At 47.0% G+C, this 24,754-nt stretch overlaps 1 protein-coding gene across 12 annotated transcripts in view; it reads right to left on the bottom strand.

Annotated features, from left to right (window-relative positions):
* Nucleotides 1–2,877: 2,877 nt before the first annotated feature.
* The window catches only part of HERC1 (HECT and RLD domain containing E3 ubiquitin protein ligase family member 1), a 190,223-nt gene continuing 168,346 nt past the window's right edge, over nt 2,878–24,754 (bottom strand). For all 12 annotated transcript variants that reach the window (XM_064570326.1, XM_064570331.1, XM_045899900.3 and 9 more), the window contains 14 exons: nt 23,824–24,005; nt 22,825–22,980; nt 21,761–21,883; nt 20,441–20,543; nt 18,036–18,205; nt 16,524–16,662; nt 13,582–13,751; nt 12,382–12,551; nt 11,754–11,919; nt 10,854–10,930; nt 9,831–10,083; nt 9,015–9,167; nt 6,107–6,412; nt 2,878–3,512 (listed from right to left, as the gene is read on the bottom strand). In XM_064570326.1, the coding sequence (XP_064426396.1) occupies nt 3,327–3,512; nt 6,107–6,412; nt 9,015–9,167; nt 9,831–10,083; nt 10,854–10,930; nt 11,754–11,919; nt 12,382–12,551; nt 13,582–13,751; nt 16,524–16,662; nt 18,036–18,205; nt 20,441–20,543; nt 21,761–21,883; nt 22,825–22,980; nt 23,824–24,005 (2,354 nt within the window). In that variant the 3' untranslated portion in view covers nt 2,878–3,326. The remainder of the gene's footprint in view (nt 3,513–6,106; nt 6,413–9,014; nt 9,168–9,830; nt 10,084–10,853; nt 10,931–11,753; nt 11,920–12,381; nt 12,552–13,581; nt 13,752–16,523; nt 16,663–18,035; nt 18,206–20,440; nt 20,544–21,760; nt 21,884–22,824; nt 22,981–23,823; nt 24,006–24,754) is intronic.

Here is a 24,754-nt window from a genome sequence, read left to right as displayed (position 1 = left end):
CTCCCACAGGGTCTAACTGTGGGTGGGGTGCTCCTTCCGGCAGGCACAGTTCGGCAAAGGCAGAGTCGGAAAGCCCAAGGCAAGCCCAGGGAAGCCAGGGGCAGATGGGAGCCCGTGTTCCAAAGCCACTTGAAAATGGCATGGCGATTACCTTCGTCCTCACAGCCTCTATTAGAACAGTCTACAAACTTTCCCTAGCTCCTGAATGCTCGATTCGCTCTCAGTTTTGGCCAAGGCAGCCAATGGCCACAGAGAGGAAAAGCTAGGGGGAGGGTGCAGAACCTCAGCCCCGGGGCAGGACGGTGCTCCCTGGTGGGAGGCTGGCGTCGGTCACCCATCGTGCTGGTGAGCCTGCGCAGGAAGCTCAGTACCAGCAGAGACCGGAGCCACATGCTCCCAGGTCAGGGGCTCGGGTCACTCCTTGGGAGGCGGAGCCTGTTGGGGGCACGCAGGGCTGTGAGGCTTGTCTTACAGGGACACGCTGGCCCGCTTCTGCACAGGCTGAGTATCTGGAGGGGACTCAGCTCCCTCGGGTCCACCATCGTCAGCACGTGTGTTGACAGGAAGCCAGGGCTCCCAGCTCTAGCCTGTACACACCTGCGATCCAGCACCTTCCCTCTCCCGACCTCAGCTTCGTGGTCTTTAAGAGAGGTTACCTGACACCCTAGCTCTAGGATTCCTCCAGCTCTAGGGTCCACGCCTAAGGCTTGCTTTTTGCTAGAAACCAAGTTCACCAGATATAGGTTTCATCTGACTGGCTGTGCTGGGCAAAGGCCACAAAGTGGGGAGGCCCAGAACCAAAGCTGCCCCTGGGAAATCCTACATCTTAAAGGCGGGGGGTCCAAGTTCTCTGGGGGCTCTTTAAGGGTCACAAAAACTGCAAGGATTTAGCTGAATGATCCAGCAAACAAAAAAACTGCCCAAGTCTCCCCAGAGGGGCTGAAAATGAATTAGGGAAAATAAACACCTGTGCCGGGCCCTTTCAGCCCCTCCGACCAGGGATTCACGCCTCCCTCTCTCCCCCAGGGCTTCTAAAAGAGAATGAAGAAAAAGGACAGGTTTCCAGTAAAGAAATGGCATCTGTTATAAAATCAAGGTGTCTGCGCAGATTTTCCTTGCAGGGTCAGACCTCCTGAGAAGCCTGACAGGTGGGGCCTGCAACCATGAGCATCAGCCTGCTGGGGTACCTTTGCCCCTCAGTGCAGAGCCAAATATGGCAGCAGAGGCCAGAGCCTCTCAAAGGCTGAGGCATTATTTTTATTTAAAGTAATTTCTGAGGGGCGCCTGGGTGGCTCAGTCGGTTAAACGTCTGCCCTCGGCTCAGGTCATGATCCCAGGGTCCTGGGCTGGAGCCCCACATCTGGCTCCTTGCTCATGGGGAGCCTCCTTCTCCATCTCCCTCTCCCCCTGGCTATGCTCTCTCTTTCTCTCAAATAAATAAATAAAAACTTAGAATAAATTCTGAGACTGCAGATGTATCCTTTAGCTCAGCACACCCTCAGCCCAGCCCAGCAAGAAGGAAAAGCCACTAGTTACCAAGAACCAGCCCAGAAGGCTCTAAGAGAGCCCTCGCTTGGCATTGTCCAGGATCTCAGCAGCACACAGAGGCCTCCCTCCTCTTAGGTCCCTTCCGGCCCAGGGGCCTGGGCAGTGTGCCTTCCCACCCCAGAGTGAGTGCCTCGAGCCCAGAGCCCCTCACCGCTCCTACGGACTGAGCTCTCACATCAAGTATTGAAGGTTCCTCTTTGCCCAGAACCCCTGTGGCTTCCCAGAAGCTGTTGTCTCTCCCTCTGAGACCCAATTCCAACTGAAGCCTCTTTTCAATAAAACTAAGCCTCTTTCCAAGTAATAATAGGCATTCTCACTGGGAAAGATCTATGTACCACAAACCGTTATCTGTCTTCCAATTTCTCTTTGAAAACACGTATTTCCTATCTTCCTTGTGAAAAACAACTGCCTGCAAAGCTCCCCATCTGGCACCTCATTTGAGCAGGCTGTCAGCCTGACCCAGTCCCTGAAGTACACGGGAAGCAGCTGTGGCCAGAACTGGCTGTCGACGAAGACACACCACCCAAAGGCCTTGCCCTCTTCCTGTTCCCACTCCCAGCAGCCAGAGCCTTCACAGCTGCTCTCACCATGGCCCTTTCTTCCCGAACCACACACTCACTCTGACACGCCTGGACAAAGGAGCACATTGCCCAGGGCCCTCAAGGCCTGGGTTCAAGCACCAAGAGTGGGACCCCTCTCCCGGCCCCCTGAACAACTCTCCACCATCCACCATTCAAGGATACGAAAGCCACTCATTGGTTCTCATATTACTTCACACACTCACTCGCTCGTTCTCCTGGTCACTCATTCGTGCACGCTGAGTGCCTACCAGCAACCCCTGCTGCACCCCACGCCCTTCCTGCAGAGACACGCCACCGTCGACCTCCCTGCTCTTTACGCCCACCGCTGGTTCCCCACAGGCAGCACTGGAATCATGCTCCTCTGGTTAGCTTCCTCCTTGCCTGGTGGAGCTGCACCCCGCACTAGGTCTCCCAGGGCTACTCAGGACAGGCTCTTATTAGCAGGTTACACTCAAAACCCAGCTGCAGAGGAGGAGGAAGGGGGCTGCTGAGGGGATGGGCCACGGGGCTGATGCAAGGGCCTTGGGGTGAGGGAACGAAGTGTAGGACACCCAGGATGACAGAATAAATGAAAGGAGGGGCTTCCCGCTCTCTGGAGCTGCTCTGTCTTCTCCACGCAAAGCTCACTCTCAGTGTGAAGGAGTGTTTCTGATGCGTCAAAACGCCGTCAGAGTGAGACTAGCCCGAAAGCTCGTTCTTTCTCAGTCAGAAGCTCCACTGGAGGTAACAAAAGCAGCCCACGCTCTGGTTCCTGAATTGGCTTTATTTCTCTGCATAAGGAACCCTGCACAGGCAATTCAAATTAAAACAAAATAAATATATGAATATTCATGTAAAACTGTCCTTTCTAATGAACAATTATACACAATGTACAATTTCATGTTCACTGGGTGGATTTACAAAAATGTACCATTCCCAACTAAAAATGCACCAAAATGGTTCCATGCAAACTTATCAAAAGTGACCAAAAATGTGGAGGGAAAAACCTGACTGAGAGCACTTCGTCTTTTTTTTTTGTACAATCACAGAAAAATAAAAACATCTAATTTGTTTGTTACATTTAGAGTAACTAAATGTGGCCACTGTTTATAATGTCGGTTTATGTTCCTAAACATCTATGTAGTTACCATCAAAGTGTGTCCACATGAAATTGGAAGTGAGCGTTACTGAGAAAAGGGGCGGCGGCCCCGCGCACGGTCAGTAGTCGGTGTCCGAGCCCTCGGCGTTGTCCACGTTCCGCGAGAGCATGTAGTTGTCCATGTCGATGGAGCGACAGTTGTTGATGGCGTAGCGCAGGCGCTCGGCCATGACCAGCTGGCTCGAGTACGGGGGCAGCCGCAGCTGGAAGAAGCAGGTCTGTGAGGTAGGCAGACTGTCGTAAGGCTGTGGAGAGAGAGACCCGGAGCTGTGACTGCAGCATCGGGATGTCCCGGGGGGGGGGGGGGGGGCAGGGAACCCGGTACCACCCCCCCCCAAATCAGGAAAGCACTTCTCCCAGCCTTCCAGATGGGCTCCATGGACGGGAGTGCAGGGCCAACTCGAGGGGAAGGAGACCCCGGGCTGTGGTGGAAGGAACGTGGGCTCTGGGGTTTTCTGGCAAACATGCTTCCTTGCTCTCCTCACCACCCCCCTGGCCCGGTGTGCAAAGCGCGAGCAAGTTCTGCCCGGCAGGACTACGTGGGAGATCAGGCTTTGCACCCGGCCTGCCACGGAGGGGCCGCCAACAGAGCCCGCTCCCTTCCACCGGGAGGGTGCAGACCCGGAGCTGGGGCACGGAGCCCCCAAGAGCCGGCGAGACGGAAAGAACACCTGGGACGGGGTCCCCGCACGCCTCCACCCTTCCGCGCCCCTCCTCGCGTCCCTCCCCGCGGACCTTCTGCTGCCTCGGCTGCCGTGGCTGCCGGCACACAGCTCACATGAGGAAGGAGCAGTGAACTAAATCCTAGTCCGTCCATTAAATGGACAGTGACACAGTCACTTGAAATGATAATCATGATGGCTAGCAGCAGGAAAGTGCTCAGGACAGACTGAGCCAAACACAGCACACAAACACCACAGGCATGCCGCGGAGGTGGGAGGTGGGGGGGCTGCTACGGCAGCGGGGGGCGTATGTTCCCTGGCCCTCCCTGCAAACGGCGCCGTCTTCCACGCTCTCTGTAATGACAGTAACGATAGTACGTTTTTACATTTTAAAATAAAGGGACTTGCCCTTTCTTTCTTGCTCAACTCCCTGCAACCCTCCCCCTCCTCCTCGGAGCCCTACACCTGGCGAGTGCCATTTCAAGGAGGTGGGAGCAGGAGGGCTGGAGGGCCTAGAAGCCTAACAGGGCTCGAGCCAGTGAGGACACGGAAAACTCAAATGCGGGAACAGCACAACTAGCAAAGGCACTGAAGGGCCATGTCAACAGGTGCCTCTGATTTGGAAGGTGGAGCAAGGGCCTAAAAGTCACAAAGGAGGGACCCACCGTGGTCAGTTTTCTGAGGCTCAAAAGCCTCCGGCAGGGGATTAGTGGTGGATTAACTCCTGGGATGGCAGGGGTAGCCTGGGACAGACAGAAGGCAAGGGTTTTTTCCAGAGCTGAATAGAATCAAACTGTTGCCTCCACCCACCTCTCTCTGAAGCAACAAAACAGATTTACAACTTATAGTTTCTGGCAAGTCATGTAGAAAATTTATGGAAAGGCTCTTTTCATAGCCCTTCCTGTGCGTGGCCTCTCCAGCAAGCCTAGCCCAGGAGTGGAGCCCAGGCAGGCAGCTTCAGGAGGCAGCGGGGGAGGGATGGCTCTGGCTACAGCAACCTCCAGGAACAGTTACTGGAAAAACCCCAGAAAGGCAGATGCTGAGACTGGCAGGAAGAGTCCTTGTGTGAAGAGGCCCTACTTTCCCTACCGTTTCTAGAATAAACACCACAGGCCCTGCTCGGAGGACTTCCCAGCTCTTGGGCGGTTGGGGAAGGAAAGAGAGAAAGAGAACACAAACACTTCTAACTTAATGCTGGGTTCAATGAATGTACCAAGTGTCCTGGAGGTGGACAGAAGGAGATCTACGTCTGCCCTCGGGAATGGTCAGGGGCAGCAGGAAAGCATCCAAGAGGGCTTCCTGGAGGAGATGACACTGGTGTTGGGCCTAAAGGATGAGTTAAGTACTTGCCAGGCATAGATGAAAAGGGGTGTGAAGGAGAACTTACTAAAGCAGAGGGACCAGCCTACACAAAGGCACAGAAGTTCAGAAACAGCATGGTGTGTCGGGAAAAAAAGGCAAGCGGTCTGCTCTGGCCAGAACACAGGATGTGTTAAGAGGGGCCATCGGAAAGCTGGGGCAGAGACCAGACTGGAGATATTTAAGGCCCCTGAAGCAGTCAGCACTCATTCTGGCATCAACGCAGGGGGCCCCTCCCAGTCTGAAAGGAGAGTGACGTGGTCAGACGGGTGCATGAGAAAGAGGGGTCCGGCAGCAGTGTGCGTGCGCAGCAGCTTCTAAGCCCTCTCCTTCCTCGGCCGCCTGGCACCATGGCAGCGGCGCTGGGGCTCTGCAGCTGGGCCTTTTCACCCACTAGGCCGCAGAGAAGCGGCCTGCCTGCTCCACGCGCACCAGGGGACAGTCAGTATCTTCGTGAAAACACACAAGACCACGTCCCAGTGCACAAGTCACACGACGAAAAGGCACAGGAAATAAGAGGCAGAGGCAGCATGACGAGCCCTCTGCCAAGCTGAGCTTTCACTCAGGAAGGTACTGGGGGATTTATCAAAGGTTGCTGGTTGCAGTGTGCTTTCTACATCCAGTTAGGGCTTTTTTTTCACTCAAGTTAGGTTTCTGAACAAGTTTTTCTGCTTGATTTTTTTTTAGGTCTGGAAATCCCAAACATTAAGCCTGAACTGGCAGGCCTACTCGGGGGTCACAGTGTGGCTTTCCCAACAGGCAAGCGGCCAGGAAGCAGCGGGGCAGACATGACGAGGAAGGCCGAGTAGCTTACTTACCCTATCAACCTTCATGATTTGAAATCTCTGAGAAATGTCAGCAGTGTTGGCCGGGAGTCGAGATCTTCCAGACACAAACCTCATGAAAAGCACGCGCTCCTCATTGGAGAACTCCTCCAGCGTGTGCCAGAACCACTGCACCAGCTGGTGCTGCTCATCGACCTCCCGGTACCGCACCACTTTCTTCAGGACTTCCACGGAGATCTCGGGCATCCCACACACCATCTGCTCCAGCTGCTTGGCCGTCAGGAGCGACAGCAGTGGCACAGGAACGATCCAGGACATCCCTTCTCGGACGGCAGCTACCTGCTCCCGGGAGAGGTCGCGCATCAGACACGTGTCTGCAGACTGGGCGCCTCCCACCTGCTCATCCGGTCCCCAAACCCCCTACTTGTCCCCCAGAACTCCAAGCGCACATGGCCCACTCCCCTGGCCGCTGACCCTTTGTCCGAGCTTCTCCCTGCCTGTGGGACTTGTACACTCCTTCCGGTCCCAGGTCAAGTCAATTGAGAAGCCTGACCTCTGCCCCCACAAAACTCAGCCCACCCCCCACCCCCCGGTGTCACCCGCACTCACTCATATCCCTAAGCACGTGTGGCTGCACACTGTCACACTGGGCTCTGTGGGCTACTTGGGCTCGTCGGCAGGGTAAGAAGCCCCTAGAGGACGTGTCTAGCTTCTACTGTTTTTGTCATTCATATTTTTCTTTTGAAAAGAGTTATATCCTTTTGGTAAAACTTATTTGTGCTCATTGTAAAAAAAAAGTTAGAAAAGTACAAAGAAGAAAGTAAAACTAGCAAGGCCTCCTGTAGGAAGGCAGTAGGAAGGACAGAGCATTTAATCGGGAGACTTGGGGTCTGAATCCCAGCTTCACCTCTTCTTTTACTTTAATTTTCTCATCTGAGAAACGAGGCAAGTACCTGCTGCCCACACGACTACGATGAGAATTTTCCATGTAAGTAGCTGTGACGTGCTGCGTCCTTCTAGCCTGGTGCTGAGAACAGGTCTGCTGGGGGTGCTGAGGGGAAGCTGCCAGAGGCTACCCACAGTCTGCTTCAGAAACACCCCAAGGTTGCACAGCAATGCACACCCTACACACAGACTCATTGCTGTTCAGGACTTGCTCATAAATACTTCTTCGCTCTTGGCCAACTTAGAACCATCAATGATAAAAAGCAAAAGGAAAAAGCCCGGGGCGCCTGGGTGGCTCAGTTGGTTAAGCGACTGCCTTCGGCTCAGGTCATGATCCTGGAGTCCCGGGATCGAGTCCCATATCGGGCTCCTTGCTCAGCAGGGGGTCTGCTTCTCCCTCTGACCCTCCCCCCTCTCATGTGCTCTCTCTCTCATTCTCTCTCTCAAATAAATAAATAAAATCTTTAAAAAAAAAAAAGGAAAAAGCCCAAAGACCCAAGCAGGAGCCACACCATGGGGAAGGCCCTGGGGCTGTGACTGGTACCAGGGAGTCCTGCCGGGGCCAGGGAACAGGACTGGCCGTGAGGGCAGTCTGGAAAAAAATGAGGCTGAGGTATGGGGCCAGCTGCCTGGCTGGGAACAAATGGGGACAGCTATGGGAAGAACACTGGGTTCCAAGAGGAAGAAGTCCTCACTCCTGAGAAAGGAACAAAGCCACGGCAGAGCTGAGCTGGCAGAGAGTGGGGGGCCAATCTGACCTGAAGAGCCTAGACCCCACAGTTCAACCTGGTTTGGGACCCTAGCTTTGCCTCGGGCGCTTCACGTCATTTCTCCGACTCAGTGCTTTCACCTGTGAGATGGTGATGGCAATCCTTCCGTCACAGAGTAACTGAAGGAAAAACTGCACATGAGGCAGCCTGGCCCCACACCTGGCACGCAGGAGGTAGTCAATGTATTTTTAGTCAGTTATTTACCCTGATGATTAAAATTCTGAACAACTGGAGACAGACCCTAAGCCCTGGCTGTGTAAACAGCATTGCCCACAGGACCTGCCCTCACTAAGGGATAACAGTTTTCTGACTGGACTCGGGCCAAAGCCAGAGTCAAAGAAGGAACCAGGATGGAAGGCCCAGAATATCTATACTTCAAATTACTACATAGCCTTTGAGCCTCAGTCTAGCTCTCAAGAAGACCCTAGCGTATTCTGCATATAAAGTATTACTAAAGTGGCTATTAAGGACTGTATAACCAAAAAACCATTTTTGGACAAAATGCTCATTTCTTGGGGGGGATGTTCATTTCTTTGGTCACTCATCACATTCTCATGATTTATTATTAAATGCCTACTACATGTCAGCACAGAACAAGGATATTTAAGAGATACATAAACACACACACATATATACATAATATAATGCAATAATTGAAGAAACAAGATCCAAACTCTGTGACCTAGTTCTTAGACCACAACAAAGAAGTACTGTGGTATCTTGAGAAATTTCTAAGTAACAAAAAAGATTTCTACAGGCTACAAACCTGGAGGAAAGCTGGTCTGTGGAGGAGAGGTATTTTCAGCTGGGTCCTGAAGGGACTTCAGCAGGAGGGGGAAAGAAGCACTCATGTGGGATTGCAAGACCAGTGTTTAGGGGTTTATTCGCATGGGCCTTGACTGACCCAACTCGAGTGGGGACCCTGAGTTGGGGACATTAAGAGATGAAGACAAACAAAACGGAGGATGAGTGAGAAGGCAGGGTCTAAAGGCCTGGTTGAGAGCTTGGCCTCAATCCAACCAGTGACCAATTCAGAGCTGTCCTAAGGCCTTGAGTAAGGAGACAGGAAACCCAGAGGTAAGGCCTGAAAAATCTCTGAACAGGGGCGAAAGACAGATACAAACTAACTGACATGGTAGTTCATATACCCAAATTCAGCAGTAACCAGTTAGCTCTTGTTTGAAGACAACTGCAAACATTCGCATACACGTCACATTTCAGCTCACCTGTCGGTCCATCTCATGAAGTCGATATTCTATGGCCCTCTCCACATACTCCTTCCTATTGGAAAATGTCAGTGGGATACTATTTCCACCTGGAATTATGGGAACCATTTTGCCATCAGCGCTCTGGCCAACGAAAGAATCAAGAGGAATCATCTAAGAAGAAAAAAGAAAATTTTTTTTACTAAAAAAAAGTATGTTACACACAAATATAGCAAAACAGTAACAACATTAAGAATTTTAGGGATAGGGTGGCGCAGCCGGTTAAGCATCTGACTCTTGGTTTTAGCTCTGGTCCTGATCTCAGGGTTAAGGGATCGAGCCCAGCATCAGGCTCCGCACTCAGTACAGAATCTGCTTGGGATTCTCTCTCTCCCTCCACTCCTCCCACTCGTGCTTGCTCTCTGTCTCCCTCTCTCATATAAATAAATCTTAACGATAAAAACGAGGAATCGAGGTAGCTAACCACGCCACTTGGTCAGAAGGAAATGTGCTGACTCATCTGGCTGTAGTTAACAATTTCTTTGTCCTCAAACCAGGTTTGCTGAACTCTGGTCACCCCAGGCCTCCTCTCCAACTGGGTTCCCTTGCTTGTCCATTCTAGCAGGCAGAGAGTGGACCAAAGAGGAAGGAGCAGAAGAACCTGGGTGCTGGTGCCAATTCTACCCATGAGCATCTTTTTAAACCTCTGGGGCTGAGCTGCTAGTCAGCAATGGGACATGCCATCAGTAATCAGACAGCAAGGGGAAGACCAGATCTGAGTTTTCCACAGAAAAATTCTAGTCAATACCAGCAGAACATGGACTGGCCAAGATTTACCTCATGGAAACTTTCCTCGGTAATCCCACTGTCTTCAATGTGAAGAATGCTGTTGAGGGTCTGCACATAGAGCAGATCCACCTCCTCCAGGTCTTCCAGGCTGAGTGGGACACAGCACAGCTGCTTCCACACCAGAGGGGCCAGGTGGAGGTCCAGAGGCTTCTTTGTGCGAATGGCAACCCCCATTAAAATTCCCAAGAACTTAAACTGCATTAAGTGTTCATCAAGGCAGGCGGAGGGGTTAAAAAGGAACCTACAAAATTAAAGGAAATACTTCAAATAAAACTGTCCTCATTTCTACTGGAAGTAAGTTATCAGACAGGTACAGCATTCGTCCAGACCTGTGCTGTTCAATATGGTAGTCATTTGCCAGATGTGGCTACTCAAATTAATTAAATAAAATTTAATGGAGTTCTTCAGTGACTCTAACCACATTCTGAGTGCCCAACAGGCACACAGGCCCAGTGGACAGCACAGGGACCATATTTTGAATTATTTTCAGAAGAACCATAAAAGAGCTACTGCATGGTCCATTAGTCCCTGAGCTACCTGCTCCAGGATGCCCTATTTCCTAAAATCATTTCATTTTATCATTTACAACTCCATGAAGCAGGATCCAAAATTCAAGGTTTGGCAAATACAGGCATAACACAGACCTGCTAATACTAAGTGCTGTGACTTGATGAACTGATGAATTTTGATGCAGAAAATTCTTCGCAGGGAGGCCATGAGGGCCTTCAGAAACATAAATAAGTCAGGTTTCATTATCAAGTCTGGGTTTCTCCTACCCCTCAATATTATCATTGAGTTGGTCCCATAATAGAGTCATGATGGAAGTGCCTCGGTTTCCTTATCTGTGAAAAGGGAGTAGTAAGAGTCCCCAGTCCTTTGGGTTCTAATGAGGATTAGATGGGAGAATATGTGTAAAGCCCTTAGAGCAGTGCATGGCTCACAGTAAGCGCTCAGTAAGTGAGCTATCATTATTACTGTAGATAATCGATAAGCACGTGATGACTGCCTTACCTATCCCGGTTGTAGCCCACTTCTGCGGTAGCATTGGGAGAGGGTATAAGAAGGTCAACGATACCAGTTTCAAGTTCCTGTAAAAGAAAGAACGGTTTTTTGAGAAATGACAATCAAATGCATCAAGAGAACAAATTAGTTACATTAAAGATCATACTGAAAAGAGATTATTTTGAGGAATTTATGATGTTATGTGACAATTGGCCATCTCTATAATTTTTGTGGCTTTAATTTAAAGTGAAATTACAAACGTCCCCCTTGTAGAGAACATCCTGTAGTATGCAGAACTAAGATAAGAAAGTCAATCCAGGGCAGGAGTTGGGGTATCTGTGAGCAGGGTATAGTGATATTCAAAAAGACCCAACAAATAATAGCCAAAAGTTATTTTAGTCACAGGATTTATTAGAAAAATCCTGCTACCGGCAAAGCGGGAAGTGTCAGAGTTGACCTGGAAAGCAAAGTTGCCACTTTAGGTATCAAATAAGAACTGGTCCAAACTCAGCATTTGTTTTTCTAATTCCGCTAGAGCCTGGCAGTTCTACTTCATTCTAAAAGCACCAGAATTAATCAGAGCACATGGATGGTCCTGGATTTGTCCGTTACATAAACGTAAATATGTGTCATCATTGTTTCCTCTGCCACTATTAGAGCAGGACAGACAGCAAGTCACTGGTGGAGTCAGGCACTGACATTTACTCAGTAAGGTATCTTCACAAGTCATGTCACAAGCCCTTGCTATAATTCACCTCTACATCATTAACAGCATGATTTTCATGTAAGGCTCACAAATGTATCCTTGCTACATTCATAAGAACATGTCAGACAGAGTCGTCACTGGAAATGGTAAAACAGCCACCACCTGAACAGATGACTCAGCAGGGGGACACCGCATGAATATACCTGGCACATCTCTGTGATAGTATCATCAAACACTCCCCCAGCGTCATCAGCCCCTTCTCCAACCAGCTTCACCTTCCACGCTCGCGAGGGCAGACGGAGGTCTGATGCATTCAGTTTAACTACTTGTCTTGCTATTTGAACAAAGATGGGCTTACACTTCCGTCCTCTTCAAAAGAAAAGGAAAACAGAATGAAATACAACTCTCACTAACTTTCCCAAACCATCACTTGAAGGTATCTTCCCATCAGTGAGCGAACAAGCCAGCTTAACACAGCCAGGCAGTGTGCTAGGCCCACTGTGACCACACTGGGTACTAAGGTAAACACTGTTACTCTCCTAGTTTGCAACCCAGGAAGCAAAAGCTCACAGAGATTAGTTAGGAATCACATTCATCTAAAAAAGTGCTTGCTAGGGGCGCCTGGCGTCTGCCTTCGGCTCAGGTCATGATCCCAGGGCCCTGGGATTGAGCCCCGCATCGGGCTCCCGGCAAGCGGGAAGCCTGCTTCTCCCTCTGCCACTCCCCCTGCTTGTGTTCCCTCTCTCGCTGTGTCTCTCTGTGTCAAATAAATAAAATCTTAAAAAAAAAAAAAGTGCTTACTAGCTAGTGAACGTACACACATATGCTAACCTGGTTGATATCCTCTTTACAGTAATTTGAGGTCCATAGTTTTTGCCTTGAACCATGGTTTTTCCTATGGAGCGCACCATCGGGAGGGTGTAGACTCTTGGAGCTAATAAAGGCCGAAGCTGCCCCTGTACGATGCCCCACGTGCCGGCATTATAATGGGATGTACTGCTCTGTAAGAGAGGGAGCTTATCAGAGATGGTACAATCCAAGGCTTCCTAGAAAAAACAGCTTCTCACTTTCAGAACATAATTCTTTTTGGTTTAAAAGCATAAACCTGGATAGCAGTAACTATTAAAAAATATTTTTTTTCTGATAATACATACGATTGTTATTTTTTAAAACTTGGAAAATACAGAAAAGGACCCACACACATGCACACACTGAATCCTCCATAACCTCCATGATCACTCTCAGCTGTTTCCCTCCATTCCCTTCCATGTGTGCAGACAAACATTTCTCACATTGTTGAGAACACACTGTTTACGCGATTTTCTGCTGCTTTTCTCGCTTAAGTTTTTATCATAAACATTTCTCCCGCTAATTGCAAACAGTTTTCTAACACTCTGTTCAGCGCTGCACGGTATTCTGCTGGCTGGCTGATTACCTATTTCTAACAATGATCTGTCAAATCTCTCATATACCCCATGACTGGTTACCCAAGGATTTCTAACAGTTTTACAAACTGATACACATTTTGGCAGGCATGCTGACACATCACACAAACAAACAAACATAGCCAGCTTGCTTTCTTCCTAAATCACTAGACTGTTCTATAAAGACAGTCAAATCAGCTGAATTTACTTTCTCTCCCCGACAGGATCCAGAATGCTCATTTGTGAGGCGATCAGGACGTCTCTGCACGCGTCAGGCTCATCTATGGAGCCACTGGGACAGTGGTGCTAACGCTTGTGTGTGCTCGAGTTTTAAAATCACATGTTGGACTTTACAGAAAATGCACGCTTAGCCACTCATATTTCCTTGAGCTCTTGACAGGCCAAAACATAGAAGGAAGACTAATCTATGTCCGGCAGCACGGTTGCCAGTACCTAGACTGTTCCTAAACCAGCAGTAAAATGGAAATGGAACTGTTGCCTTTTCTACACCTCTTGGGAGCTGAGAGCAAAAAGTTTTAGCCATGAAGAATATTCCTGGGACCTGGTGAGCACGTCACAGGTAGTGCTTCCCAAGCCGACGCGTTACCTGGTTGTTAGGGCTGAGGTTCAGGAGCCTCCAGGACGAGTACATGAGGTCAGAGAAGTGGTAAAGCAGCCGGAGCCGGGCCCTCGCCGTGTGGATGCTGACCTCCCTGAGCGCCCCATACTGTGGCGGCACGGCGTCGGGCAGGCCCAGCTGCAGAGGTACGGACACACCTGCCCAGAGAGCAAGCAGACACTTGTAAAGGAGAATGCACCGCTTTCATTTTCAGTATCTTGAAAATTTTCAAACACACAGAGAAGCTAAGTATACAATGAACACCCACTCCTACCACCTAAGTTCTAGAATTAGTATTTGCCTTTATTTGCTTCATCATGTTTATCAATTCCTCTCTCCATCAATTCACCTTTATGTTTTGATGCATATGTGTTGTTGTTTTTTAAAGATTTTTATTTATTTATTTATTTATTTGACAGAGAGAGACACAGCAAGAGAGGGAACACAAGCATGGGGAGTGGGAGAGGGGGAAGCAAGCTTCCTGCGGAGCAGAGAGCCCGATGCGGGGCTCGATCCCAGGACCCTGGGATCATGACCTGAGCTGAAGGCAGACGCTTACCCGACTGAGCCACCCAGGTGCCCTCTTTTTTTTTTTTTTTTAAGATTTTTATTTATTTGACAGACAGCGAGAGAGGGAACACAAGCAGGGGTGGGAGAGGGAGAAGCAGGCTTCCCGCGGAGCAGGGAGCCCGATGTGGGACTCGATCCCAGGACCCTGGGATCATGACCTGAGCCAAAGGCAGACGCTTAACTGACTGAGCCACCCAGGTGCCCCATATGTGTTGGTTTTTAAGACATCTTTTTTTATTTATCATTATGGAAACTTTTTTTCTCCTTTAATTTAGTTTCCTATTTAACTATGAGACTTAAATAGCTCCTTCACAAAAGAACAAAAACAGGGGCTTCTAGGTGGCTCAGTAGGTTAAGTGTCTGCCTTCCACTCAGGTCATGATCCCAGGGTCCTGGGATCAAGCCCCATACCAGGCTCCCTGCTCAGTGGGGAACCTGCTTCTCCCTCTGCCCCTCCCCCTCATGTTGTCTCTCTCGCTCTCTTTCAAATAAATAAATAAAATCTTAAACAAAAAGAACAAAAACAAAAAACCCCAAATTCTTCCTTTTGTATTCAATAGCTGCCATCTTCATAAAACATAAGATGTGAGCCAGGACTAGGTAGGCAATTCTGGAAAATAGAAGTGGGCAGCTCAGCAGTCACCTCCCACACTTACTAGGATCTGACAGAAAGTGACCATGATAGAATGAAAGCTATGGGTGCATGATTCATGAAAGCTTTGTACTACAAGTGTAAGAGCTCTGTAGAAGCCAAGACTAGAAGCAAAGACTCATCGTTCCCCTGTTAAAAACTTACAGAGTAAACCTACCTCATTTGCCTTATTTGAATTTCATGTAAATAAAGACTTGCACAGCTCAATTCCCAGTTTATTTTTATTCCCAATTAATTTTATTAATACTATTAATAAAAGCTAACATTTATTGAGTATTTCTATGTGCTGAGCACTATTCTAAGAGCTTCATGCAAATTGTTTCATTTAATCCTATAGCTCTTTACAACAGGGGCTATTATCATCCCATTTTACAGACAAGGAAACAGAGTCTTAAGATCACTTAGCTTCTAAGAGAAGCTAGGATTCGACCCAGGCAACACGGCTCCAGAATCTGGACCTTTAACCACCACACTGCAGAGCCTCTCTCCTGAAGTGGGAGTGAGATCTCTCTGTAAGATGAAGAGGACCCTGAGGACCTGAAATTGTCAGTGGGTGAGCAGCACTGCTCATTCTGGACTGTGCTAATCAGAAAACATGTCCTGCTTGTTTGGAATCTACTTGGTAGTCCTAATTTGCTCCCTTAGGGTATTTAACAGAAAAAAATCTCTATGGTGAGTCTTCCCCAAGGACTCAGAAGCAGAGGTCAGCAAAAAGGGAAGAGAATGCTGAGTTCCCGGCACAAGGTTGCTTCAAGGAAACTCTAGTCCGACACACCAGAGAACAGGATAAAGAAAGGGCTTAAGGGCCTGGGAGAGAAACAGCCCAAATGTAAAGAAATGCATAAGGAATGATAAATGTCCCACACTTGTGGGGAATGGAAGATGGATCCAATATGGAGAGTATGCAGTTGAATGTAAAGTACATAAATACACATTTTATTTTCTTTATACCCTTTTTTTTTTTTTAAAGATTTTATTTGAGAGAGTGAGTGAGAGAGGCATAAACCAGGAGAGGCAGAGGGAGAAGCAGACTCCCTGCTGAGCAGGGAGCCAGATGTGGGGCTTGATCCAGGAACCCTGGGATCATGACCTGAGCCGAAGGCAGACGCTTAACCGACTGAGCCACCCAGGCGCCCCTTTATATCTTTTTGTAGCTCTACAAGGATTGGATAATAAAAAGGTAGAAACTGCCTATCAGTCCTGTTACATGCTGGAGTAATATGGCAACATTGTTTTTTTCTTTCTTTCTCTCTCTCTTTCTTTCTTTTTTTTTTTTGGCTGTGCCAATGCACAGACAACATGTTTCAAATGGTTAATTGGGGTCGAGAATCTGACAAATGGTCTCAGACCTTTGAATCTTTATTACTAATGGCAGGCCTTAGAAAGCTATGATTCATCACTTCTTTTATATATGAAAAATACTTAGTTGCTGCTCTAAAATTTTACATTTTTGCTTGCCTAAGTGATGTGTTTTCTTCTTTTGGGGGGTGTAGAGAGGAAGGGCTTTCGTGATGAAGTCTGCAGAATCACCTGCTAGGAAAGTATTTACAGTGCTGGTAGCACGAAGAGTACTATGGTTTTGTGGGGGGGCCTGGCGGTTTCAGCATGATGCCTGATGCCTGGATGTCATCCAAAACCGGCAAGCAGACAGTGCGGCTGGGGACCACTAAAAGAGAGGCTGCAGGAGCGCAGCTATTTCATCTCTTACCCGGTGCCCTCGGTGGGACAGGCGGCGCTGTCCAGGCAGCACTGTGGCAGCGGCCAGCTGAGATCTGCCGAACATTTTTCCCCTGCAAAACTGTTACCAGGGTGGGTTCTCGAACGTGGTTGGTGTGGCCTAAGCCAAGCTGGGAATAAATTACAAAAACAAAGAGTCAATTAAAAAGAGGAAGAGAGGAAGTCAAGATGATGCAATCTGCCTTAGGTGGGAGCAGATATAAATAAATATCTATACCAAGCGGCAGCATCAAAATAATGAAATTAATTCCAATTATCTCTATCAGAATAGTCCTCACAGCTCAGACTGTCTCCTAAAAACTTAGCTGCAACAAGGCCATTCCAAATCTAGCAGATGAGTCTTAATGACGAACACATCCTTGGATTCCACTTCTAGAGAGGAAATAACTCCTGGAAACTTAAAGAAGTAACAGAATGATCTATAGAGCTTTTATTTAAAACACACTGATTTCCTTTTAACATGGACTGCCTGGGTAACAATACAGAATTATGAAAACATACACAGAAGCAGATTCTCATTTCTAGATCTCTGTTCTTAGGGTGTGAGTGGGATACCCAGTGTTTCAGTGGCCAAGCAGCTCAACATCATTAGGGAGGATCATGTCAAGCCCCTGCCAGCGACCTCCCTAAGGTGTCTTCAGCAGCAACTCTCTTCTCATTAAGAAAATGTGCAACCACAATGATGAGCAGCTTCCTCACCTGTTAACATAGTGATGAGGTGACCACAGAGTCAAACTGAGGCTACTATGAGTAACAATGGAGACCCTGAACTTGAGGGCCCCTGGCTCTGTGGGCAGACAGACCCAGAGAGGATCTAGGGAGGAAGGGGATGTGGCTCCGCATGCAGGGCTGAAAGCCACTGTAGCAGCAGGCACCCCAGACATCTCCCACCCAGATCTTTCCCTCCTTCGTATACAGGGTAGGCTGAACATAGCAACTTCTTGAATCTTCTCTCAACCTCTCAGAGGCTCAGTTTATTCCTCTGTAGAACGGGGATGACAAGACTTCCTGCGCAAACACAAATATACTATGTATACCATACTATGTACAGTACTATGTCCTATTATTAAATATAAAAGTGCTGTTTGATTCTTTCCATGTTCCAGATCAACTGATGCTCCCAGGACCTAATCTCACATATTACCACAATAAAAACGATGATGATGATAGTAGCTAATACCTATAAAGTTGCTGCTTACTATGTGGCCTTAATGAGTGTAGACACACACATATACTCAGTTAATTCCCTTAATCACTTTGCGATACCATCAGATTTTTTTTAAACCATGGTATAATACTTACTTGGCCACAATCAAGAGAGAGACATGAACAACTGGACTTACAAATAAATCCGTCCCATGGCAAAGTGATGTGTGTGAGACATTGTGGTAGATCTTGTGAGTTTCCGAGCCTATCCGTCTCCCAAATGAGGAACACTGTCACAATTCTAGAATATGAGAGGACAAGCAAGATAAACATTTACCTGCCCTTCTGAATTGCTCCCCCAGGCATATACATCTCCAGTTGATGCCAAAGCAAGTGTGTGCTCAGCCCCAACTGCCACATCTTCGATGACCACTCCAGCCAGGACAGGGACCTGCTGTGGTCTATTGTGATTGCGAGCACGCCCCTCTGGCAAGCCTATCAAGCGATCTGAAAAAACAGTAAGAGGAAATTTATGGACGGGACACCACAGTCTTATGTTTTCTTTTTTTTTTAATTTTATTTTTTTATTTTTTTTAAGATTTTTATTTATTTATTTATTTGACAGAGAGAGAGAGACAGTGAGAGCAGGAACACAAGCAGGGGGAGTGGGAGAGGGAGAAGCAGGCTTCCCGCAGAGCAGGGAGCCCGATGCGGGGCTCGATCCCAGGACCCTGGGATCATGACCTGAGCCGAAGGCAGACGCTTAATGACTGAGCCACCCAGGCGCCCCATTCTTATGTTTTCTAACGAGTCGTTTAACTTTTCTGGTGGAATAGCAATGACATATTTAACTCATGACGGCAAAAGCTGCCATTCTGATACGGTATACTGGATCCTGAGTGAACGAAGTTTGAAACAGCACCTTTGCAAAATGTCACAGACTCCTTATTCATAAAATAAATAAATCTAAAACAGCAGCTTGTGGGCGCCTGGGTGGCTCAGTCGTTAAGCGTCTGCCTTCGGCTCAGGTCATGATCCCAGGGTCCTGGGATCGAGTCACCCATCGGGCTCCCCGCTCAGCGGGGAGCCTGCTTCTCCCTCTGACCCTCTCCCCTCTCATGCTGTTTCTCTCTCGCTCGCTCTCTAAAAAATAAATAAATAAATAAATAAATAAATAAATAAATCTTTAAAAAAAAAAATAGCAGCTTATTTCAAACCAAGAGGCACCTCCATTATCCTCCTATTTGAGAGGACTGGCACATAGCTAAGAAAGACCCTATGGTTCTTGCATTCTATGAAAAGACATCACTCAACTTGTCTCGTCCTCAAACTTCCAGCCAACCTCTCCCTTTACCTTTGCTGCCCAACTTCTAGAAAGTGCAGGCCAGCCCCTGTTGCCACATGTCCTCTGGAACTGTTTGGCGCGGCCCCCTTCTGCAGCCTACCCTTCACTCTCACCACTGCACTGAGGCTATGTTCTCAAAAGCCAGGGGTAGCTCCTAACTGCCTACGGCAGCAGCGTCTTCTCAGGCTCTACCCCCAGAGCCCACATAACCTTCTGCTGACCCGTCCTCAGCGCCTCCTACCTACAGAGACTCTGCACTATCCTGGCTCACTGGCTACCTGTCTCTCCATTCCTTTCAAAGCCAACTCTCCCGAGTCCCCCTTCTGTGCTCACCTGCCCTTTACTCATATTCTCCAGAGTTCTATGCACTTCTTTTTTATTCTACACTCTCTCCCTGAGTTTCTTAAAGCCTATTAACATGGTTTTAAATACTATCATTATGCAAATCTACATCTCTATAACCAATCTCTTTGGAGTTCCAGATCCAAATCCCCAATAACTTGCTAGACATCTCCATACATATACCTTGAGTATATGGCCCCAATTCAATATGACCAAAACTAAGTTCCTTACCTAGTTCTCCAAAACCAGCTCCCTGTCCTCAGTGACATTGCTGTTCTGCCAAGACTAGAAATTTCCCTCATGATTTATTTCTTCCCCCTCCTATCTGCCTTACACACTTCTCAGTCACTACAACTTGCCAAGAAGTTCTACATAAGAAGGTGAGTATATTGCCAGGAAATCACACTGTGGATGCTTGGATTAAGAACCCATTCAAGGGGCGCCTGGGTGGCTCAGTTGGTTAAGCCACTGCCTTCGGCTCAGGTCACGATCCTGGAGTCCCTGGATCGAGTCCCGCATCGGGCTCCCTGCTCTGCGGGAAGCCTGCTTCTCCCTCTCCCACTCCCCCTGCTTGTGTCCCCTCTCGCTGTCTCTCTCTAATAAATAAATAAATCTTTAAAAAAAAAAAAAAAAAAAGAACCCATTCAAGATCTGAACTCTGAATGCCTATGAATTCCTAAGACCCGAACTTCCATTCCCTGGAAGGGCTGGGGAATTGGACAGGATCCAGAGTAGCTCCGGTGGTCAAGAAGTGTTTATGGCAGCACAGTGTAGGCAGCAGAAAGGAGGATGGGAAGGGCTTTGGCAGGGACTCTTCTAGCTAGAGCGAAGGCTCTGGCATGAGAGGCCATCAGCAGGGAGGAGAGTTTGTCCTTATGACAAAGTTCATGAAAAAGGAGAAAAGTAGCTAGTGAATGAAGGTCATAGTGGCCATTCATCACCCATAACAAAAAATAACTCTATTTAGAGCACTTTCTATAAAACTGGAAGGCAAATGTTTCTATAATACATGTATACACAAAACAAGCAATGTTAATGCCTGGAAAATGCCTTACCTTGACCAAAGGTATACACATGACCATCTTTGGTCAATGCAACAGAAAACTGAGTTCCACAAGCAACCTTTTTTATTCCAATTCCACAAAGGACATCAACTTTCTGCAAAATATAAGTATAAAGCACAAACTTTAAAAAGGAAAATAAAAACACCTTTGAAGTTGCCTACTAGCATGTATAAACCCAAGGACTATCTCCTAATAAAAATACTCTTCACCTACCTGTTTCCACCCAAATCCACACTCCTAAATGTTATTTTCTCACACTGCTCTACAATTTATCTGAATTTGTGTGTTGGGGGAGGGGGAAGGGAAGAGTGTTAAGGAGGGGCATTTGACTAAAATCCCTGGGATCTCATGTGAGTGGAATCCCTCCTCTGCGCAACAGGAACCAAAGAGAATCCTGTAGCCTTTTAAACAATACTGAGACCATGTAAAGCCATGGGCTGCTCCCAGTTAGACTTTTTCTACTTTGAGAGACGGCTTCCTGGCACATCCTTAGCTGAATAGTCACCAATCTAGCTATCAAGATATTACATATTATATATGATAGGGCATCAGGAGTTGAATATACATTAAATATTTGTAGATCATGCTGCTTGTTAAATGTATCAGGAAAACCCACTGAAAGAACTGCACAGAAGGTCTTCCGCAGAGCCAAGAAACCTTCTGTAATGTGAATATTAGCTTCTAATTTATTGTTTTCTATATTTCCTTTTTATTATTTTTTAAAAGGAGGCACATACTTGTATAAATTAGGGGTAATAATCCGCTAAAATGGCAGCTGCAAGCAGAAGGATACAAAAGATTGTTCAAGGTTCCCTCCCTCAGACACCCTGGAGATACATCTGTAACTATTTCTTCTTTACATGGGAGACAGTCCTGCATTGTTCAGCCGGTGTATGGGGACAAAGGCTTATCCTTGCACCATTTTTACATTCAGTTTAGCCATTAATGGCTTATTTAAAATCAAGATCTAGGGGCGCCTGGGTGGCTCAGTCATTATGCGTCTGCCTTTGGCTCGGGTCCTGGGATCGAGCCCCGCATCGGGCTCCCTGCACAGCGGGAGGCCTGCTTCTCCCTCTCCCACTCCCCCTGCTTGTGTTCCCTCTCTCACTGTATCTCTCTCTGTCAAATAAATAAATATTTAAAAAAAATAAAATCAAGATCTAGAATGCTGGACATTTAAGAGTAAGCAATAGACGCTTCTAAACTTCATTATGAATTACTAAAATGTTAAAGGTAAATTATTTCCAACTAAAAAGAAGCACTGACACAGACGAAAACTGCATTGTTTGAAACCCTAAAGGCAATACTGACCTGAGGGGAAGATTTTGCAGTGGAATTTCCTAAGCCTAGCTTTCCATAGTCCCCATCTCCAAAAGCCCACACCATGGAGCCATCAGCTGATACCGCCAATGTGTGGTTTAAGCCACATGCTACCTAAAGAAAGAACAGGGTATTCAGTAAGGCAAAATCATAGCACCTAAACCATATATCTGTTTCTGGGGTTCTTTTCCACTTCAATGAAAAATTTGGCTATATATATTTTTATTTTAATTTCAGAGCCTCCTGCATATGTTAACAAAATGTGTCAATAAGAAAAAATTCCTAATGTCCACAAATGAAAAAATAACTTTCTTCTTTGAGGCGAAATCCTTCAAATATCTGTGGCTACCTTAGAATCAGAGAACATAAAAGAGGAAAGGTACGTAGAGTCAAAAATACATCAGAGACAGCCTAAGGGATGATAGAGAAAATGATAAAAGTATCTCCTTGTTAAGAGGTAATCTCCATGTGTACAGGACAAGTACTGCTTAAAAGCAGTAGTACCAATGATGCTGCAATTCAGCCACCTACTTCCAAACTACCAGATAGCAGTCACAGAAATCTGTAAGGCTTAAAGGTTTTATATTAAGTTGCATTATGGAGGGGGTTTTAAAACATGTGCACCCTGAATTAATGCTTTCGTTTGTCAAATATGACTTAAAATGTGAATTCTCACACTGGGAAAAAAAATCACGAACAAAAAGGGGCGCCTGAGTGGCTCAGTCGGTTAAGCGGCTGCCTTCAGCTCGGGTCATGATCCCAGGATCCTGGGATCGAGCCCCGCATTGGGCTCCCTGCTCGGCTGAGAGCCTGCTTCTCCTTCTCCCTCTGTCTGCCGCTCTGCCTACTTGTGCTCTCTCTCTATCTCTGTTAAATAAATAAAAATCTTTAATAAAAAAAAAAAATCACGACAAATGATCAAGTAGGCAAACAAATGTACATGAGGTTAAGTGCAACTGATGATTCTTGTCTTCTTTAAAGGGCGGTGTCTCAGTGCACACAAAGGAAATAAGATACTCTGACCAGACGGAACCCATTGTTGACTTATGCCATGCCTGTCCAATCTGATATCCCTCCAGTGCCGTCACTCTCTCTGGAAGTTTTTTGTTAGAGGTGTTTCCAAGACCCAGACGACCGTAGTCACCATTGCCGAAAGTGAGCAGTTTGCCATCTGAAGTTACCACTGCTGAGTGCTTGAAGCCGCAAGACATCTACAGACAGAACCAAGGAGAACAGAACACTTAAGAGGAGGGTATACGGAGAAAGGACGAACTCCGTCACTTTCGGTGATTAATGCAGTAGTAAACTTCACTGACAACTCAGGGCCTTCAAGACCAGTGTGTCCTACCTGCCCAAGTGGCCCTCCTGTTTCCCCAAGCCTGATCTCCCCATCATCCTCAGGAAGACCAAGCTAACCAGCCGCCCCTAGAAGAACTGCTGCTATGGCTTTAGCTGTGTACAGATGACCTAGACGTTACACGCGATAGTAAATGGGAAATTCCTGCGAACTCTTTGGTGCTATGCAATTTTAGAATATCATCCTAGCTCTAGAGAGGAGTTTTCTTCTTTTATAAACTGTGTTCCTAATATTTATAAATAAATGTATCTGTAGAGTATATGTGCTGCTGAAGCGAGCACTAAATGTATCTGTATAAAAAAAATATCATCCTAGATCACTAGTCAATTTTCCAGAACATGCATATGAACTCAACACTTGTAACAATAATGATAAATGTTAAGCTCTGCATTCAACCTATCACTGTATCAAGAACTATGCGGCACGAGCTAAACCCCACTGTGTTTCTTCCAAGCACCTGAAGTACCCCATCCTGGGCCACGGAACTGGCTCAGGAAAAGGGAGTCCGTTCTACTACCAAAGCCATTCAAATTCCTAATAAGCTCAAGGATGAACAACCAAAAACAGCGGATCTCTTGTAATGACTCATAATATATTAATATATATAGAGAGAGCATGTGTTACTTAAATTTGAGAATACTGTTCAACAACTAGTATATTTATATTCAAAGGCAAACTGATCCACGTCCTGCCTGACCTGCACCACTTCTTCTCCTTGTAAGGCCTCGATCTGCCTGGGGCGCCGCTGCCTGTCGCTGTTCCCGTGGCCGAGTTTGCCATAATCACCATCTCCCCAGCTAAAGACCTCTCCACTTTCAGTCAGGGCCATTGAGTGCCCATCAGAACCACAAGAAGTCACCAGCTGGGTCACCACAAATCCTGGAACAGAGCAGAAAGCCAACAAGAATCACCGGCTGGTAAAACTCTTTACATGCAGCTGCTACAGAATACTCTTAGCATGAAAAAATACCAAAACTGTCTTAGAAAGAAAGGCAATGTCTTTAATATTAAATCAAATTTGAAGCCATAACCTAGTAAATTGGGAGCAGTCACATAAAATGATGATGACAAGGAAGAAAAGGAGGGTGACAAGGTCAGTTATAGTCATCAAGGCCTATGTTCTAGCCACTCCTAGAAATGCTTTACCTGGAATGTCTCCTTTTCTACTTTCACATGGAACCTATGAGGCAGATATTATCATCACCACTTTTACAAATGGGCTAACCGAGTCACAAAGAGGTCTAGTCTAGCTTGTGCAAGGCCCTAGAGGCAGGATGCAATAATACTGAATAGAACCCTGCCCTCCCATCCCCACTGCTGTGCTCTGGGAGGAAGAGATCTCAAGGAAGAGAACTCAGAACTATTTCAGAATTGGTTCTGAACTCATTGTTACTTGTATGTTTTTACTGAAAAAACCTTCTTGGCTCTCTTTGTAGGCTCTGGAGTCAGTAAAAGTTGACTTAAGAAACAAGCCAGGAGCTCCTGCAGTGGATTCTCCAGACATATTCTTTTTCCAAGTCAGAGAACTCTGACAGAGATGCCCTGTAAAGTCTTTAGTACATTTGCACATTTCCATATAAATTTATTTTTACTTTTTAGGAAACACATGCATGATTATTACTGCTATT

The sequence above is a fragment of the Mirounga angustirostris genome, unplaced genomic scaffold (assembly GCF_029215605.1).
Source record: "Mirounga angustirostris isolate CCGP_5_RB_7025 unplaced genomic scaffold, mMirAng1.0.hap1 SCAF_9, whole genome shotgun sequence".
NCBI lineage: Eukaryota > Metazoa > Chordata > Mammalia > Carnivora > Phocidae > Mirounga > Mirounga angustirostris.
This window is presented reverse-complemented; position numbering and strand designations above follow the sequence as displayed.